Source organism: Giraffa tippelskirchi, chromosome 7, assembly GCF_054371585.1.
Source record: "Giraffa tippelskirchi isolate mGirTip1 chromosome 7, T2T-mGirTip1v1.2.pri, whole genome shotgun sequence".
NCBI lineage: Eukaryota > Metazoa > Chordata > Mammalia > Artiodactyla > Giraffidae > Giraffa > Giraffa tippelskirchi.
Window position 1 is genome coordinate 112,304 of NC_137281.1, and position 20,721 is coordinate 133,024.

Genomic DNA, 20,721 nt, shown 5'->3' on the forward strand with positions numbered 1-20,721 from the left:
GTTCTTGCCAAAACTGGATTTGACAAGGTAGGGCACAAGTGGGCCTAGAAGAAAGTCCGGGAGCATGACTACAGTCTGGTGGAGCCGAGATTCCAGTTGAGGACACTGGAAGGAAACACCGAGCCTGAGGACAACCCGCCCACTTGAGGATCCAGGCATAGGAGGCCTTGCCTGAAAACAAGCAAAAAAAAACGACCAAGATGCGCCTGCGCGCTGGAGGCTTCTTGACAGACACGCCCCCAGAGTAGCCAATCCCCGAGCGGTTGGGTGGGGCCTCCATCGCGCTCCGCACCGTCCGGGCGCCTATTGGCCAGACTGCCTCGGTCGCAACGCCGATTGGTCGCTCGTGCCTGACAGGGTACAGGCCGGCTGCTCGCCCTTCACTTCGCCTCAGCGCGGGAGGACTGGACGTCGCCGAGCTACTAGCGCGCCCCAGGCCGGGTTGGGCAACGCCTCAGGACAGCTGGTAGACTGTCGGGAACACACCCTGAACAAACCTCATAAACCTTTAGCCTGACGGCTTCAAATTCCAGGGTGGGAGGCCCCAAATCCCGTCAGCTTTGAGGAATTTGAGTCCTAACCTGAAGGAAGCTTGCGTCTCGTCAGCTTCAGAGACTACAAGTCCCTTCACCCGCAGAAACACCGAATCCCCTAGTGCTGCGACCCTCAAATACCTAGAGTGACCCCAGTTCCCCTCAGCCTGAGGCACCCTAAAAATAGCACCGCAGAGAGACCAAATTTCCTTAACCTCGGAGACCTTGAATACCTCAGCCTGGGAGCTCTTAAAACTCTTCCTCCTCAAGACCCCAACTGTCATGCCTGTTGGAGACCTAAAGCGCCTTAATAAGAAACCCCCGATTTCCTCAGCCTCAAAGATCCCAAGTTCTCTCACCCTGCGCATTCTACATCAGCCAAAAGATCCCCAGTCCCCTCTGTCTGAAGAGCCCACTTCCTTCAGCCCGTGTGACCCAGCTCTCCTCAAGCCAAGTGACCTGTCCCTTAGACGTAGAACCCACGTTATGCCCAGATTTTTCTGAGTCTCCAGGCGGAGGTCCTCAAAACCCTTCTTGGAGAAATATTCCCTCTCCTGCACTGAAACAGAGCCCTGATTTCAGCCTGACCCCAGTCCAGCAGTTAGGGGCTTCCAGGTCTCCTCAGGACTCCCTCCGTCACCCACAGACACGTCCCTCCCAGTGCCTTTCTCGGACTCCCTCCGTCACCCACAGACACGTCCCTCCCAGTGCCTTTCCTCGGAGGGGCTGAACTGCAGGGGAACCATAGAAACCAAATCTAGTTCACATTAGGCTGGTCTGTCATAGCTGGTCAGGATCCGTCCATCCCACCAATACCCTCACCCCGACTCTCCCCTCACCTTCCTGCCCTGGACACTCCACCTAAGGAAGACAGACCAGGCTCTGGACAGTGGTCTGGGCTATCTCAGCACCTTCTTCTTCCACAGGCACCTTGGCCTTGAGCACTCCAATGGCCATGAGGCCGAACAGGTCTCCAGAGGAGAGCACTGAGGGAGATGCCGGGAGAACAGAGTGGAAGCCCACGGTGAGAGGCAGAGGCGGCAAAGCTGGGCTCTAAGCCAGCTCTATAGGAAGGACACGGCGCTGGTCCCTGAAGGACCACAGACTGCTTGCCTGGGCAGCTGAGTGAACTTCTCTGTGACCATACACAGGATGGGAATGCCTGGTCTTGTCTGCGATGGTGGGGTGGAGTGGGACAAAACAGGACACTAGCATCATCAACTGCTCTGTGTCCAGGGAGAGTTAGGAAAATGTTCAGTGTTTGTTCAGTTAAGCAGGACACAGTTGGGAAGGAAAGTCTTCATCCCTGCCTCACAGAGACCATCCAGTAGCTTCAGGCTACTCCCTGCACAAAAGGTGGAGGAAAAGGCCCAGCTCTAAGTTCTGACTTATATTAGTAAATTACTGATGAAATCTATTATTTTCCTTAGGCCAAAGATGCTTTCAAAGACATCTCTGTATACTTCTCCAAGGAAGAATGGGAAGAGATGGGAGAATGGGAAAAAATTCGATATATGAATGTGAAAAGGAACTACGAAGCACTGATTGCTATAGGTAACAGGAAGTGCTGGGTGCCTGTAAGCCTGGGAAACATGAAACAGGTCTTCACCCTCAGTGTTCACTTGGCCCTCTCTTAGACGGCTTCATTTGCTCACAGTTGCCTTTTGTGTGGAGACTAACCTGGAGGAAATTTTTATTGTTTTGTACCAAAGGGAGGTTGACCCTGCAGCGCAGAGCTCACCTCTTGCCTTGTTCTAGATTCTCCCAGCTCATCCTACTGATTTCCTTGACTTTGTGACACTTTCCATTGCTTCTGTGCTTTGTTCCTCCTTCTTAGAACAAATATTTTGCTTCTTTCCAGGTTTCAGAGCCACTCGACCAGCTTTCATGCATCACCGCAGGAAGGTCATGACACTGCCCCAGGTAGATGACACTGAGGATTCTGATGAAGAATGGACACCAAGGAAGCAAGGTGAGGGGCCAGGAGGTTTTAGCGGTGTCTTCCTGAAAACTACATCTCAGCCGCTAGCAAAGAAAACATAATTTTCAGCATTCTGTAGTGGTTGTGGCTGAATATTGACATAAGCCTGAATGGAGGTGAAGGTATAGGTTTTCCAGTATAATTCTCAAAAGTTTGTTTAAAATTTATCATCCTTTTTAAAAAGAATTATTTTTGCTAAACATTCTTAATGAATGGCAGTTAAAGAAACCTTAGAAATAAATTCACCAAAGAGATTTAATATTAACCTCATAATTGATTATTGAATTAAATCTCTTAGAAGAGGAAATGATTAACATGTTATGTCAAGATACATTATTTATGTATGTATATAACACAACACATGATCTTCTTACCCTAAGGTGAAACTAATTCTTTGTTTTAATTCTGGGAAAGGGTTTGAGAGAACTATTTATTCTCCCTGATCTTTCCCACATTTCACTGACCAGAGACAGCATCAGGTAAATAAAATGAAGTGCACTCATTATACAATAGAAGTGAGCAGCTCATTTCCTCTTCTGCTGCTCAGTTTAGAAGAGTTAATCTTGCTAGACTGGAGAAAACAATTTAGATAGTTCTATAATTCTCCGTCTATGAATTTCTGTTCTCCCAGATTTTTAAAAATTATTTATTTAGTTTTGGCTGCACTGGATCTTCGTGGCTGTGCACAGGCTTTCTCTGGTTGCAGTGAGTGGCTTCTCATTGCAGAGCACATGCAGGCTCAGTAGTTTGTGACACTGTGCCCTCTGCATCGGCAGGGAAATTCTCATCCACTATGTCACCCGGGAAGTCCCTCTGTTCCCTTAGGTTATTAAAACTAGTGAAAGGGATATGAAAAACAAACATTTGGTTGTCTGCAAAGGTTTTGACATGAAGAGAGATTCTTCATAGGGAATACATATGCCACGGTTCACCATACCTCTGCACATCTTTATTTACCTTAACAATTTCTGAGTGTATGGTACACTCTTGCTAATTATGTACACATTAGTGTTAGTGGCCATAGTGTTAATCACTCCGTCGTGTCCAACTCTTTGCGTACCCATGGACTGTAGCCCGCTAGGCTCCTCTGTCCATGGGATTCTCCAGGCAAGAATACTGGAATGGGTTGCCATTTCCTACTCCGGGTGATCTTCCCAACCCAGGGATCGAACCGCGTCTGTTGCATCGCCTGCATTGCAGGCGGATTCTTTACCGCTGAGCCACCGGGGATATATATACACATTGCTGTACAACAAATCTGTAGAACTTTTCCATCTTATGTGACTGAAGCCCTAACCCACTGAGGAACAATTCTCCAATCCTTCCTCCTCATAGCCCTTGGCAACCATGTTATATTTTCTGTTTCCATGGATTTGATTAATTTAGATACCTCATAGAAGTGGAATCAGGCAATATTTGTCTTTTTTGGATTGATTCATTTTACTTAGCATATCATCAAGACCCATCCCTGATGTAGCATATGACAGAATTCTTTTTTAAGGCTTAAAAACATTCCATTGTGTGCATGTGTATATAACAGATATAAGATATATCTTATATATAATCTTTGTTTATCCACCAGTGAACATTTAGATTGCTTCCACATCTCATCAACTGGGAATAATGCTGCAATGACCATAGATGTGCACACTATTTATTGAAGATCTTGTTTTCAATTTTTTATGGAAATATACTCTTGAGTTCGAGTGCTAGATCATACAGCAGTTCTACTTTTCTGAGGAAACTCCATACTGTTTTCTATGAAGGTTGCAACATCTTACATTTCCAACAATAGTGTATAAGGGTTCTAATTTTTCCATATCCTTACCAAACTTGCTATTGTCTTCTTATTCATATTGCCCATCACAGAAGGTTTCAATTTGTATTTCCCTATTGATTAGTAATATTGAGCATCTTTTCATATGTTTGTTGGCCATTTGTGTATCTTCTTTGGAGAAATGTCTATTTAATTCTGTCTCCCACTGTATTAGTCAGCTCAGACTGCCATAACAAAACAGACTGCATGCCTTAAACAGCAGAAATTTGTTTTCTTACAATGCTGGAGCATGGAAGTTTGATATCAGGGTTCCATCATGGTCAATCAGGTTCTCTTTCTGACTTATAGGAAGGCTTCATATTGGTGTATGCTTATTAACCCCTTATCAGATACATATTTTACAAATATTTTCTACCGTCCTTTAGGTGGCCTTTTCACTCTGTTCACTGTGTCCTTTGCTGCACAGAGGTTTTCAGATTAATGTAATCTCATATGTCTATTTTTACTTCATTACTAATACTTGTGCACTTGGTACCATATCTAAGAAATCATTGCTGATTCAGTGTCATGAAGCTTCACCCTTGTTTTCCTCTAAGAGTCTTATCAAGTCTTGCATTTAGGTCTTTAATCCATTCTGAGTTGATTTTTCTTCATGATGTAAGATCTTCGTTATTTTGCGTATGGATATTTTGTTTCCCCAGCACCATTCGTTATAGGGATTAAACTTTCCCCATTGTCTTGACACCCTTGATGAAGATCATTAGACCATGTATCCAAGAGTGTCAGTCAGTTCAGTCTCTCAGTCGTGTCCAACTCTTTGCGACCCCATGAATCGCAGCACGCCAGACCTCCCTGTCCATCACCAACTCCCGGAGTTTACCCAAACCCATGTCCTTCGAGTCGGTGATGCCATCCAACCATCTCATCCTCTGTCGTCCCCTTCTCCTCCTGCCCTCAATCCTTCCCAGCATTAGGGTCTTTTCCAATGAGTCAACTCCTTGCATGAGGTGGCCAAAGTATTGGAGTTTCAGCTTCAACATCAGTCCTTCCAATGAACACCCAGGACTGATCTCCTTTAGGATGGACTGGTTGGATCTCCTTGCAGTCCAAGGGACTCTCAAGAGTCTTCTCCAACACCACAGTTCAAAAGCATCAATTCTGCGGTGCTCGGCTTTCTTTATAGTCCAACTCTCACATCCATACATGACCACTGGAAAAACCATAGCCTTGACTAGACGGACCTTTGTTGGCAAAGTAATGTCTCTGCTTTTAAAGATGCTATCTAGGTTGGCCATAACCTTCCTTCCAAGGAGTAAGCGTCTTTTAATTTCATGGCTGCAATCACCATCAGCAGTGATTTTGGAGCCCCAAAATATAAAGTCTGACACTGTTTCTACTGTTTCCCCATCTATTTCCCATGAAGTGATGGGACCAGATGCCATGATCTTAGTTTTCTGAATGTTGAGCTTTAAGCCAACTTTTTCACTCTCCTCTTTCACTTTCATCAAGAGGCTCTTTAGTTCTTCTTCGCTTTCTGCCATAAGGGTGGTGTCATCTGCATATCTGAGGTTATTGATATTTCTCCCAGCAATCTTGATTCCAACTTGTGTTTCTTCCATCCCAGTGTTTCTCATGATGCACTCTGCATATAAGTTAAATAAGCAGGGTGACAATATACAGCCTTGACATACTCCTTTTCCTATTTGGAACCAGTCTGTTGTTCCATGTCCAGTTCTAGCTGTTGCTTCCTGACCTGCATACAGGTTTCTCAAGAGACAGGTCAGATATCTGGTATTCCCATCTCTTTCAGAATTTTCCACAGTTTATTGTGATCCACACAGTCAAAAGCTTTGGCATAGTGAATAAAGAAGAAATAGAAGTTTTTCTGGAACTCTCTCGCTTTTTCAATGATCCAGCAGATGTTGGCAATTTGATCTCTGTTTCCTCTGCCTTTTCTAAAACCAGCTTGAACATCTGGAAGTTCACGGTTCACGTATTGTTGAAGCCTGGCTTGATTTCTGTTTATTTCTGGCTGTCTATTCTGTTCCATTGATTGACATGTCTGTCTTTATGCCAACGGGCTTCCTCAGTGGCTCAGCAGGTGAAGAATCTGCCTTCAGTTCAGGAGACACAGGAGATGCAGGTTCAATCAATGGGTTAAGAAGAGCCCCTGGAGACGGAAATGGAAACCCCGTCCAGTAGTCTTGTCTGAGAAATCCCCTGGACAGAGGAGCCTGGTGGACTACAGTCCCAAAGGTCACAAAGAGTCAACATGACTGAGTGACTGAGCACACACTTTATGCCAAAACTACACTCTTTTGGTTCCTGTACTTTTGTAATATGTTCTGAAATCAGAGGCCTCCAGCTTTGCTGTTCTTTCTAAGATTGTTTTGCCTATTTGGGGTCCTCTGAGATTCGGTATTAACTGTAGGATGGATTTTCTATATCAGAAAAAAATTCCATTGGGATTTTAATAGGAATTGCATTGAATCTTTAACTTGCTTTGGGTAGTATGAACAGCTTAATAATATTAAGTCTCCAAATCCATAAACATGAGATGCCTTTCTATTTACTTGTGTCAGATTCCTTTCAGCAATACTTTTGTAGTTTTCAATGTATAAGTCTTTCATCTCCTTAAGTTTACTCCCAATTATTTCATTCTTTTTGATGCTATTATAAATAAGATTATTGGGACTTCTCTGGTGGTCCAGAGGCTAAGACTCCACACTCCCAATGCAGAGAACTTGGGTTCAGTCCCTGGTCAGGGAACTAGATCCCACATGCTGCACGAAGACCTGGCACAAATAAATAAATAAAAATAAATATTTTTAAAAATTTAAATTTAGATCTTGAATATAGTTTTAAAAAAATCAAAAATAAATAGGATTGTTTTCTTATGTTCCTTTTTTGAATGGTCATTGTTCATGCATGGAAAGATATTTGAATGTTGATTTTGTACTGTGTGCAACTTTCTCTGCGGGTTTTTTTTGTGTGTGGCATTTTAAAGATTTTTCTATACATAAAATCATGTCCTCTGTGAACAGACATAATTTTACTTCTTTCTTTCCAAATTGAAGCCTTTTGTTTCCTTTTCTAACCTAATGCCCTGGCTAGAACTTCTAACATTATGGTGAATAGAAATGCTGAGAATGGGCACCCTTGCCTTTTTTTCTGGGTCTTAGAGAAGTTTTCAGCTTTTCACTGATGACTATGATGTTAGAGGTATACTCTTCATATATGACCTTTATTATATTCCAGTCACTTCCTTCTATTTCTACTTTGTTGAGTATTTTTGTCATGAAAGGCTAGTAAATTTATTAGATACTTTATGGACATCAGATGAGGCACAGATGAAGTTTCATATATTTTTTTAATTTTAAGAAAATTATGTAATGCTCCCAGTGGAAGCATAGGAGTTGATGATACAGAAATCATTTTCCATTCCTCCTTTGGTAATCCTTGTCCTTGTCACTCTCTGGCTCAGAATTATGTGTCCTCAATTAGAATGCCCAGAGTTTGGAAACATTTACCAACCGAAACACTGATTCTCATCATTTTTTAGGTAAACCTTCTAGGATGGCCTTCAGAGTGGGGCACAGTAAACACCAGAAGGTGAGTATTTCCCAAATCCTGTTGCCAAAATATCCTCCTCATGAACCCAGTCACAGGTGAGGATAGGAGAAAACACAGAGCTCCTGGAGCCTGCTGCCTTCCTGTCCTGAGTCTTTAGCACTGTGTCTGATATCATCACCATCTTTACAGTTAGTAAGAACAGCAACAATAGTAGGCTGTCCTATTGTTTCATTATTTTCACAATATTTAAGACTTTAAGCATTTTATGTGAATAAACTTACTTAAACCTTAAAACAATCCTACAGTACCTATACGTAGGTATATAGCTATCACCATTATCGATCACAAAACTGAGGTAAAAAAATGATTTATTATATGCCTGAGATCACAGTATCACTGGTAGTGCAATCTAATCCAAAGCACTTTTTCTAAACTCCTTACAAAATGATTACAACTTACATAGTTTTATGAAGTTTATTCATACATCTTTATATCATTCATCTGAGAGATGTTTTCAACCTCAGTTCTTTTGTGCTGTGCTAGGGAGGGATATGCTAAGACATCGACTAAGGGAAGCTTAAGGACATGCTGGGCAGCTTGTAGAGTGGACGGTCCAGGATGAAGGTGACAGGATCCCTACCTCAGAGCCTCCCACTCCAATAAGAGGAAGCAACTCGCAACCCTGACAAGCTTCAGGTTTATGACTGAAAAGCAACAAATAAGAAAATAACTGAAGGACTTTCACATAGGTTACCCACTTTTGAGTAGAAACTCATCATCTGGGCATCACTTCAAATGCTCGTTCTTGCAGGAGGAAGTCACAAGTCCTGCCCCTGAGCTCTGATTAGGCAACTCTCCTGTTTGGGATCATTTGTTTAGCCTGCCCAGTGTTGTGAGCTGTGAGAGCCTGGCCCATACCCGTTAATTCTCAGAAGACCAGGCCCAGCTCAAAGCCCCCGAGGGCCCCCTGAATGTTTTGTGAATGAGTGACTCCACATTTAAACATTCACCTAGGAGTGAGACAGTCAAAGAATGCTAAACATAGTATCTGTGAGCTAGACTTCAAATATAGAGGCAGTTGAAGGGATAAATTGATGGCAGGGATGTACGCTCACATTCATACTGTACTAAATAGCTCACACAACGATTTGTTGAAATGTTATTAAATTTCATGTCCACTGTAACATTAAGAATTAGCATGTATACCAATTTATGGATCAGGAAACTGAGGAGAACCAGCTAGTCATACAGTCTTGTTCAAGCAGAATTGATAAGGCTAGCTACTTTAATTCCAAACGTTGTCTCTAGGACATGGCAACCTGCAACTTTCAGCTCGTTTTCTTTATTGTCTAAATGTGTTTCTGCCGATCATCTTTTCTCTTCTCAATCTCACTCCTTTGTCACCTTATTTTCCAGATGTGTTTTGTTCCCTCTGTAATTTCCCATACTTCCTCATCCATCAAAGGTCCACTAATTAATAGAAAACCCCTTGGATTTCTCTATGAGCACTTACCCTCTTCTTTCCCTGACCTCCAGCTATTCTCCCTGCCTTGCTCTCACTTTTATGCAGAAAGTTGAAGGGAAAGAACCTTAAGATATGAATTCTAGTTTTGTTTCACTACCCACTTAGGTCCTTATTTTACACTCCTGTGTTCAGAAGCCCCCCTCCACCAGGTATTTCCAAGAATTGTCAAAGTATTAACTAAAGTCATGCATGTGACAACACTTCATAAAGTCCTAAAGAACTAAAGAAATGCATGTTGTCTTTTACTCACGTGGAAGGGAATGTCCAAGGCACCATTAAGTAAGAAATCTAGTTTGAAGGAATTGCCGAGAGCAGCAAAATTGCTGAAGACAAGTGGCTCCAAGCAGGCTCAGAAACCGGTGCCCCCTCCCAAAAAAGCAAGGACCGCTGGACAGCACCCCAGACAAAAAGTCGGTAAGAGAAAATTTGGGGAGTTCCTCTAATTAGTTCTCTAATCCCTGTAGAAAAGCTAATAAGTATGGCCTGGGTGTGTGGCGTGGACTTTGGGTAGGCTTGGGTTTAAGCTGGACTGATCTGAGACATGAAGTTAGCAATGGGGCCTTGGGAAAATCTTATACATTTTCTGAGGTCCTGATTGCTCATCTGTAAAGTGAAGATAAGGATACATAACTCATACAGTGTTTGAAAGCATTACATTAAATGCAAAAGTGCTGACACTTTTTTGAACTAAAAGTAGTTCAGGAAATCCAGCTGTGATGATAGGGACCATGCTTTGTTAGTGTTTATGCCCAGAACTCTGCTCAATGCCTTACGTGTCATGTCAACGCCTTAACATATATTTTCTGAGTAGATGTGTCAGTGAACTATTTCCTAAGTAAGAAGGTTGGGAAGTTAAACCTACTAACGGGAAGTTCAGGAAGCTTACAATGAACTGGGCATCTGTGGTCAGTGTGGAGCCCCAGTCTCCTGAACCAGTAGTTAAAGGGAGAGGAAACAAAGGATAGAGAAGGGACTTCCTGGCGGTTAAGTGGTTCAGACTCCACGCTGCCACTGCAGGAGGCGGGGGTTCCATTCCTGGTCGGGGAACTAAGATCCCACAAACCATGCAGCGTGGCCAAGAAATAAATAATGTAACCTTAAAACATAAAATTACAAAAGTAAAAGTTTTAAAAATACATGTAAAAATACATGTAAACAAGTTTTAACAAAGTATATAGATGGACATGTAGGAGATCTCACACTTTGTGATAAAACAGGGACTAACTCTCCAGACCCCACCAGCCTTTCTTAGCTTCTGTTCTCCATCTTAGAACTCAGAAGAAAGGAGACTGGAGATTTACTCACACCTGCTCTAACCACCCCCCTGTGCTGCCTCCCATATGCAGAGAGCTCCAGGCCAGGCACCCCTAACTTAACAGACCCTTTCCCCTCACAGGGAGCTGCTCAGGAGATTCCACTTAAGTCATCAGTCTTATCTCTCAGTAGGGTAAAGTACCTGTGGCCACTGTAACATGACTTTTCAGATACTTACACGCAGGGAAAGGTCCCTGCAGATCCACCTCTATCAGGAGAGATGCTGCTTCTGATGCTGCTGGAAGGTCCCTAGTCTGAGTGATATATAGAAAAGGCCCTTGACACAAGCTTCCGAGATTTCTCTAGATGTAGAGAATAAGAATGGAATGGAAAAGTGGACTGTAAAGACACACTTGATGGGAGACAAATCATGCGCTGTCAACACTTAGATGATTAGTAGGCAGGCCTTACCATGGCAAACCAGCTACCTGACCAAAAGCTTCCTCTTTCAGCAGAACCGAGGCCCAAGATCCACCCATGTGCCTCCTGCTCTCTGGCCTTCTCCAGTCAGAAATTCCTCAGCCAGCACATCCAACACAATCACCCCTCTCAGACACTCCTGAGACCATCTGAAAGAGACCACCTCCAAGCAGAGGATCCCTGCCCAGGCAATCAAAATCAGCAGCAGCGATATTCCGATCCACACAGCCCGAGTGACAAACCTGAGGGTCGCGAGGCCAAAGAAAGGCCCCAACCTTTGCTGAAAAGCATAAGTCTGAAGAGGATTTCAAGGGCCTCTTCCTACTCACCCAGAGGACAAATAGGGGGTTCTGGGGTGCATGAGAGAATGACAGAAGAGCCCAGCACAAGCCAGAAACTGAATCCAGAGGACACAGGCAAATTATTCTTGGGGGCAGGGGTCTCAGGGATTATGAGAGTCAAGTACGGAGAGTGTGGGCAGGTCTCCACGGATAGGTCAAGTCTCATCACACACGAGAGGACACACACAGGGGAGAAGCCCTGTGTTTGCGGGGAGTGTGGGCGAAGCTTCAGTCGGAAGTCCAATCTCATCAGACACCAGAGGACACACACAGGGGAGAAGCCCTATGTGTGCAGGGAGTGTGGGCGAAGCTTCAGTCGGAAGTCAGTCCTCATCAGACACCAGAGGACACACACAGGGGAGAAGCCCTATGTGTGCGGGGAGTGTGGGCGAAGCTTCAGTGATAAGTCAGTCCTCATCACACACCAGAGGACACACACAGGGGAGAAGCCCTGTGTTTGCGGGGAGTGTGGGCGAAGCTTCAGTCGGAAGTCCAATCTCATCAGACACCAGAGGACACACACAGGGGAGAAGCCCTATGTGTGCAGGGAGTGTGGGCGAAGCTTCAGTCGGAAGTCAGTCCTCATCAGACACCAGAGGACACACACAGGGGAGAAGCCCTATGTGTGCAGGGAGTGTGGGCGAAGCTTCAGTCGGAAGTCCAATCTCATCAGACACCAGAGGACACACACAGGGGAGAATCCCTATGTGTGCGGGGAGTGTGGGCGAAGCTTCAGTGTTAAGTCAGTCCTCATCACACACCAGAGGACACACACAGGGGAGAAGCCCTATGTTTGCGGGGAGTGTGGGCGAAGCTTCCATTGGAAGTCCCTCCTCATCAGACACCAGAGGACACACACAGGGGAGAAGCCCTATATTTGCAGGGAGTGTGAGTGAGTCATGACTAACAAACCACATCTTAGCCACAGGAGGATTACTGCAGCCACCCCATGCCTCAGCTCTAAGGGAGCCTCAGAGGAGGTCTCTGACCCGTTACTGTCCCCAAGAGTATGAGGAGAGACTTCCCAGGTGGTCCAGTGGCCGAGACTCCAATGCAGAGACCCATGTTCAATACCTGATTGGGGAACTGGCTCCCACATGCTGCAACTAAGACACAGCACAGCCAAATAAATAAATATGTAAATAAATATTTGAAGGAAAGAGTGTGATAAGCACAGAATTAGTTGATTAAATAGACCTTTATGACACTTTCACTTTATGACACTTTCATGACAGGAAAGGAGGTAGATAAACAGCAGAGGGTTTCTTAAGTGTTCTGGAGATGTTCATGCCAATTGCCTTCGTGGTTTTTTGTACTCCTCTTCTAATAAATTTTGTCTCCAAACAAATCTGAAGCCCAGACTACCTACTTATTTCCCGCGTATTACTGAGAGCAGTGGGGTCCAGTGGTAGCTGAACCCCTGGGAAGGCATAATTCTGGAGCCAACTCAGTTAGGCCACTGGACAGTCAGTTCCTGGGTCCAGGGAGAGGAATCTAGGGTTTGAGACAGACTCACCAGAGAAGAGAACTCCCTGGCCTCCTGGGAAGTGTGGCCTCTCCTCCTTATAGGCCTCGACTCTCCTTTGGCCTCTCCTGGTTGCCCTCTGGTTTCCTCTGACTTCTGTAGCCTCAAAGTGAAGGCCTTGTGCACCTGAGTGTGTGCGTGTGTGTGTGCCTGGCTCAGCCTGGGCCATCTGATCTTTGCCGCTCCCTCAGAGTCATCACAGCATCTGGACTCCAGATTCGACCACAGGGGTCCAATTCTCAGCCCTGCCCTCAGCAGCTGTGTGACCTGGGGCAAGATGCTCAGCCTCTCTGTGTCTCTGTTCTCATCTGTGACACACGGTGGAGGCAGCAGCATTTTAGTCTGATGCATGAGCACAGGGAGAATCTGGCAGAGGCTGGCTGAGGATGCAAGCCCCACCTTTGCTGTTCTTTGTGTTTTTTTCTTTAATCTTTTCTTATTTTTTAATTGAAGGATAATTGCTTTACAGAATTTTGTTTTCTGCCCCCACACCTTCAGGGTGTCCTTCAGCCCCCACACCTTCCAGGTCTTCAGAGCTAGACGAGGAAGGGGCCGTTTAGGCACTTGGCTGCCCTGAGGAGTGGGTGCGAGGTCAGGGGTGCTAAGGGAGGGCGACCTCCCTTCCCACTACTGCCGTTCCTGCTGGGCTGGGCAGCCCCAGAGCCCCTCCACGGACAGGCAGTGCCGACAGTCGTCTGCCCTGCCAAGAGCAGAGCCTGGAGCCGCATGTGCAGGAAGTCCCTGTCCTGCCCCCATCCCACCCCCACACGGAGGGTCCTCGAAGCCCACACAGCGGCTTCTCTATGCACGGGCCTCGTACCTGTACCTGTGTCCACGTGCTCTGGTCAACACTGTCGCGACCTTGAAATTCTTAACTATGGAATAGCTCATCCTTACACGTCCCTTTTATGAGTGAAGTCGGATGGACCCCAGGGTGTGCTGTGAGCAGAGCAGATACGCACACACGGGTCCCAGGGGTGACCAGGCTGCACAAGGGGACAAGGTGGACACAAAGGCCCCCCGGTGAGTGAAGGTGGGGACCCCATCAGGAAGCCACGCTTGCTTTGACCCAGAACTGAGTTCCTACAGAGTGGAGACAATGGCGTTCTAAAGAGTCGACCACACCCTCCCCTCTGTGAATGACCTCTGCCCTGGCCTGATCCTTCCAGGATGGGTTCAGGAGGCTGAAGTTCGCCCGGTCACCAGAAGATACCAAGGGGAGAGTGGGCCGTGGGACGGGGGGTGGAGGGTGCAAACTCCAGGACTGGGGGCAACAGCCCTCAGTTCCCTCCCTGTGCCAGGCTTCTGAAGCATCTCTACATGAACCATGTCAGTAATAACCACCCACTAGTATTTTCTCCTTTCTTTCATGCTTTCTTAAAGGAACACGTTTGTCTGTGGCTTGATTTCCCTACAGGAAGGGAAGCCGTATAGAGTCCCCATCTTCTGCGGCTTTAGGCAGGGGCCGCGGGAGGGAGAGTTAAGGGTGGTACAGGCAGAGGGGCTTCAACTGAAATACGGTGGGGACCGAGCAACTTGCAGGGGCTTCTTACCTGTACCTCCCACCGGAGCTGGGCCTGGAATCCCCTGGGAGCCTGAGCAATTCATAGCTTCTCCCTCCCCTCTGCTCCCCTCCCTTCCCCTCAAAAAGCTGACTCCTGGGCCAGCCCACAACACCCCCAAATCCCCCATCACCCACAGCCCCGCACAGGCCCTCCCTCACAGAAGTGGCTTGACCTGCATGGTGGCGGGGACAGTGTGTGACCCCAGAGCTTTGGGTCTCAGCTGACTTTGAGCAATGGGACTGGTGCTTTACCCAGCCTCCCAGCCCAGGGAGCTGCCAGCAGCCACAAGCCACGATCTGAGTGGGGGTGTGGGGTGGGGATGTGAGCTGTCTGAGGGCCCATCCTGTCCCCACGACAGTGGCCAGGCCTCACCTGACACCGTGACTGCCCTGCACGGGCACACAGGACAGCAGCAGTCACAGGGACGGACAGCCAGCTGCCTCCACCACAGGCTCCACTCTGACTGCAGTGGTCCCACGGCTGTACCAGTCCTGCCTGAGCGCCGCTCTGCTTGGCTGCCAGGGCTCGGGGACCCTGCGTGAGTCGGTGAGGGCAGAGCTCCAGAGGCCAAGCCTGTCTTCAGCCGCCAGACCCACCCTGATTGCCAGACTCATGAGCCCAACCGGGATCTGAAGCCTTTGGGAGAATGACACCACAGATGCTGACTTCAGAGCTCAGACTCCTGAAAACTTACTAAACAGGTTGCTTTTAGTCTTTTTTTAAAGCAGGAAGGGGGGAGCATAATGACTTCCTTGGTGGTGCAGTGGTTAAAATCCACCTGCCAATGCAGGAGACACGGGTTCAATCCCTGATCTGGGAAGACCCCACCTGCCATGGAGCAACTAAGCCCATGCACAACTACTGCAGCCATGAAATTAAAAGACACTTTCTCCTTGGAAGAAAAGTATGACCAACCTAGACAGCATATTAAAAAGCAGAGACATTACTTTGCCAACAAAGGTCCATCTAGTCAAGGCTATGGTTTTTCCAGTAGTCATGTATGGATGTGAGAGTTGGACTGAAAAGCAAGCTGAGTGCCGAAAAATTGATACTTTTGAACTGTGGTGTTGGAGAACACTCTTGAGAGTCCCGTGGTCTTCAAGGCGATCGAACCAGTCATTCTGAAAGGAAATCAGTCCTGAATATTTCTTGGAAGGACTGATGCTGAAGCTGAAATTCCAATCCTTTGGCCACCTGATGCGAAGAGCTGACTCATTTGAAAAGACCCTGATGCTGGGAAAGATTGGAGGCGGGAGGAGAGGGGGACGACAGAGGATGAGATGGTTGGATGGCATCACTGACTCAATGGACATGAGTTTGAGTAAACTCGGGAGTTGGTGATAGACAGGGAGGCCTGGTGTGCTGCAGTCCATGGGGTCGCGAAGAGTCTGACACGATTGAGCGACTGAACTGAACTGATTCTTCAATATCTTATTCAGAAAATCAAAAGACAAGCCACAATCTGGGAGAGAAGTATTTGCAAAACTCATATCTGATGAAGGATTTGGACTCAAAATAGACAAAGACCTCTTGAACAACCCCATAAAAAATGAGTAAAGATCTGAACAGACACTCAGCCAAAAAAAGATATACAGATAGTCAAAAACAAAAACATGTTCAACATCATACACCATTAGGGAATTACAAATTAAAATCATGAGATATCACATCACACATATTATTAGGACTGCTAAACTCTAAATATATGACAATACCAATTACTGGAGGCTGAGGATCAGCAGGAATGCCCCCTCACTGCTGGTGGGACTCATGCACAGCCACTTTGTAACATTAGTTGGGCAGTTTTCTCCAAAGCTAAACAAACCTCACCTTGGGATCCAACAATCGCTATTTCCAGTATTTAAGAAACTGCTTTGAAAAATCCATGCCCAAATGCAAACAAAGATGAACTTCTGCACAGCAGCACTATTCATAATAGTTAAAAACTTGAAGGCAAGTAGAGCAGGCCACCCCAAAATAAGCCTCTCTGGTGTGAGGATTATTCACGTCGGCTTCAAGGGAAAAAAAGAGGACTCTCAGTCAACTAAGTAGCAATTGCCTTTTGTGAAGGACATTTACAACAGAGAAATCTCTGCATTTAAGGGTTGCCCCTGTTTGCACCAGAAATAGAAGGATAATTAACTCAAGTAACTTATCAATGGAAAGGTCCCATCTTAAATCTACCAACAATCATCCTTCTTTACTGTGTCTTGATGATAACCTTCCATAATTGGCTTCTCCCATTCCCCAAGGTCTTACTTCTGTCTTCAGCTGAAGATGATATTTAAGGTGATGGCTTAGGACATTTCAGGGACTGACTCACTTTTCTTTGGTAGCTCCCCTGTATACAGTAGGCATTTGTTGTTTTAGTCACTAAGTCATGTTCAGCTCTGGGATCCCATGGACTGTAGCCCCCCAGGCTCCTCTGTCTATGGGATTCCTCAGGCAAGAATACTGGAGTGGGTTGCCAACTCCTTCTCCAGGGGATCTTCACAACCCGGAGATCAAACCCATCACTCCTGTTTTGCAAGCCACCAGGGAAACATAGAGGAGGTATGTTTCTGTTTTTTTCTCCTGGTGATTTGTCTTTTATTGTGGAAGGGCAGAATGAAAATTGTTTTTCCTCCCATACACATGCAATGGAGTATTATTCATCAGTAGAAAGGCATGAACCACCAACCCTCAAAAGGCATGGTTAAATCTCACGTGCATATTACTCCGTGAAAGAACGCAGTCTGAAGAGACAGCGCAGAGCCTGACCTCATTGATAAGGGATGGGCTCGGTTTGGTTGGTCCTCCTGTTTCCTGGATCTCAGAGGGAGCAGGCTCCAGGGGGCCGTGGAGCAGATATGTGGAGTTCTGATGCAGATAAGAAATTCAAACAAATAGAGATGAATATCTTATGATTTCTCCAAAATAGTTACAGAACAATCAACTGGAAACCATATGAAATGAAATGACTGTAAACACAAACTGTCAAACTTACACAAAATTCACTCAGATTTATTAACAGACATTTAAAATGCAAAACAATCAAAATTACATGTATATATAAGAAAATATACATGACCTTGGCTTTGGTCTGCAGATCATGAGCTTTGAGTTTTAACACAGAAAACGCCAATACACAAAAGAAAAAAATATGTGGACTTTATAAAATTAAAGTTTTCTCCCCTGAAAGAACTTATTCAGAAAGTCTAAAGACAAGCCACAAACTGGGAGAAAAATATTTGCAAACACATATCTAATAAAGGATTTGGACCTAAAATAGACAAAGACCTCTAAAACAGCCCCAGTTAAAAAAAAAAAAAAATGGGTAAGGATCTAAACAGAAACACCTGGCCAAAGGAGATATGCAGATGCTAAACATCATACAAAAATTATACAAAAGTATCATACTACTAGGGGATAACAATTAAAATCATGAGATAACACACCGCACCTATTAGCACTGCTGAGCTCCGAATATATGACAGTAGCGATTGCTGGAGGGTGAGGAACAACAGAAGCTCTCCTTCATCGCTGGTGTTGCAGGAAGGGGGACCCCTTCCAGGCCCCAAAACTGGGCTCTTGTCTAACACTCGGAAATGAATTGTCCGAGGAGACACACGTGCTGACAAAGAAAGAGATTTTATTGGGAAAGGCGCCCGGGTGGAGAGCAGTAGGGGAAGGGAATCCAGGTTTTATGGTGATGGGGTGAGTTTCCCGGTTGTCTTTAGCCAATCATTCTCAGAGTCCTGCCTGGTGGTGCTGAAGGAGGAAAGTAAGCCGAACAGATTCCGTCTTGAAAATCAGTCTCCGGCTTGAAACCCCTGTGAACTTTGGACTATATGCCTGGGTGCTCATCCAATGGACACTAAATTATGTGCCCAGTATCCATGGAGACGACGTATCAATTGGAAAACCGACCCCCGGATAAAAGGCCTTCAGGACTCGTACCGAGACATCCTGTCACCAAGGGAGTGTACTAATTTACCCCAAAGCAAAACAAATTATCTGTACAATATCTATTGATATATGTTACCCTGTTTCTCCAACTAAGACTTACTGCATATAAATCATAGCTAGCCTTGATTCTATCTCTCCTTTACACTATCCAGACTAGTTTCAAGGAATCTGGGGATGTGGGATTGGGCACGTACACTTATGGTATGTAAGGTTGTCACAAAAACTGGTCGGGGTCCTTGGCTAAGAGGAGACTCTGCCTTATACCCACCAGTGTAATAAATTGCACTCCACTATTTGCGTTGTCCTCCTGAGTGAGTTTGCCTCCCGGAGAGCGTGGCTACAACAGTGCACACCCTGTTCAGCCAAGATGGATGCCAGCGAGGATTCTGGGAGGTGGTCGGACATGTGGTGCATCCATTTGACCTTTCCCGAACACTTTCGGTTGGTAGTGGCTTATGAGTTCCCTGTTCCTTACCAGGACCTCCAGTCGTAAAACAACTCATGCAAATGGTTACCATGGTGCCTGGGCAGGGTGGGCGGTTTCAGTCAGTGTGCTTCCCCTAACAGTGGGATGCCTGTACAGCCACTTTGTAACACAGCTGGGCAGTTTTTTCCAAAGCTAAACAAGTCTCACCTTGGGATGCTCAGTATTTAGTGAACTGCTTTGAAAACCTATCTCCAAATTCAAACAAGGATGAAACTATGCACAGCAGCACTATTCATAATAGCTACACACTTGAACACATAAGGATATCCTTCAATAGATAAATGCACAAGCAAAGTGGGATACATCAACGTCAAGGCAAACAGAATATGCCCCCCCCAAATATGCCTTCCTGGCATAAGGAATATTTGAGTCTCATTAAAAAAAAAAAAAAACAGGAATCTCATAAAACTGTATGGAGATGAAGGACATTTACCACAGAAAAATTTCCATATTTAAGGGCTATCCTTCTTTGCACCAGAAATAGAAGGATGATTAAATCTCAAGTAGCTCTTTTCAATGGTGGAGCCCTGACTTAAATCTGCAAACAATCATACACTTCTTTACTGTGTTTTGCATGATAACCTCCCCCAAGGACTTTCTCCTATTATTTTTATCTGAAGATAGTATTTTAAATAATGGCCTTGGACGTTACAGGGAGTACCTCACTTTTTCTGGGTAGCTCTTGTATATACAGGAGGTATGTGCTTAGTCGCTCATTCATGTCCGACTCTTTGAAACTCCAGGGACTGTAACCCGCCAGGCTCCTCTGTCCAGGGGGGCTCTCCAGGCAAGAATACTGGAGTGTGTTGCTGTGCCCTCCTCCAGGGGATCTTCCCAACCCAGGAATCGAACTCAGGTCTCCCGCATTGCAGGTGGATTCTTTACCATCGGAGCCGCCAGGAAAACCCATACAGGAGGTATACAGGTTATTAAACTTCTGTTTTTCTCCTGGTAATCTGTTTTTTCTTATTTACAGGGGAAGTCTCTACCAAGAATCTGGAAGGGTAGAAGGAAAATTGTTTTTCTTTACAAGTATATGCAATGGAACACTGCTTAGCAATAGGAAGGAATAAACCATCAACTTATACACTGTTAGTGAAAGAATCCAGTCTAAAGAAGCTGCCCACACTATTGAACTCAACGAGGCAGCAGTTGTAACCCCGGAGGGTTAATTTTAAATTTACACTGAATCTGCTTCTATGACTTTAACTCTTTTTTATTATAATAAATATACATAATGGCCTACCTCTGGGAGATAATCTGAGCCTCCTATGAAGGACTGTGAGACTAACACATCCCCCTGCCTGAGGCTTGCCATTCTAGGAGACATCTCCAAGGATTGAAAAGTCTTTTTGCTTTGTTTCCTCACCTTCCCCCATTTCTGATCCATAAAAGAGCCTGGCCACCAGGCCCTGACAAGACAGATATTTTGAGGCACCAGCCTGCCGACTTCTCGGTCAGCTGGCTCCCTAGTTAAAGTCTCTTCCTTGCCTAGACACCTCATCTCTTGGATTCATTGGCCTGTTGTGGGACGAGCAGAGTGAGCTTGGACTTGCTAAGACAGTGAGCAGGGCATGAAGTGGGACCTTAATTCCCTGCCCAGGAACTGAACCCGGCCAGCCTGGATGAAAGCCAGGAATCCTAGACACCAGAGCAGCAAGGGCTACAGGCTAGAAGATATTTTCCCTTGTCTCTTTGTCCCAGGGAAAAATGCATTTATCCCGGAGGCAGA

The 20,721-nt window shown here is 45.6% G+C and overlaps 1 protein-coding gene across 5 annotated transcripts; it reads left to right on the forward strand.

Annotated features, from left to right (window-relative positions):
- The first annotated feature begins 312 nt into the window (after nucleotides 1-312).
- On the forward strand, nucleotides 313-12,812 carry LOC145514374 (histone-lysine N-methyltransferase PRDM9-like). 5 transcript variants are annotated; one of them, XM_081512074.1, is made up of 8 exons: nucleotides 313-466; nucleotides 1,460-1,557; nucleotides 1,964-2,087; nucleotides 2,395-2,505; nucleotides 7,854-7,903; nucleotides 9,647-9,803; nucleotides 11,156-11,930; nucleotides 12,012-12,812. In XM_081512074.1, exons 2-8 carry the CDS (start codon nucleotides 1,483-1,485, stop codon nucleotides 12,358-12,360), a joined length of 1,641 nt encoding a protein of 546 aa, XP_081368200.1. In that variant the 5' UTR covers nucleotides 313-466; nucleotides 1,460-1,482; the 3' UTR covers nucleotides 12,361-12,812. The 5 variants fall into 5 exon arrangements, with proteins under 5 accessions (XP_081368200.1, XP_081368202.1, XP_081368204.1 ...); XM_081512076.1 differs by having other exon boundaries at nucleotides 11,156-11,846; XM_081512078.1 differs by having other exon boundaries at nucleotides 11,159-11,846.
- Nucleotides 12,813-20,721: the final 7,909 nt, after the last annotated feature.

Coding starts and splice junctions, on each gene's coding strand:
- LOC145514374 (XM_081512074.1), top strand. CDS start 1,483: ATGGCCATGAGGCCGAACAGGTCTCCAGAGGAGAGCACTGAGGGAGAT. Junction 7,904..9,646: donor GGCACAGTAAACACCAGAAG/GTGAGTATTTCC, acceptor CTCACGTGGAAG/GGAATGTCCAAGGCACCATT. Junction 9,804..11,155: donor GCACCCCAGACAAAAAGTCG/GTAAGAGAAAAT, acceptor TTCCTCTTTCAG/CAGAACCGAGGCCCAAGATC.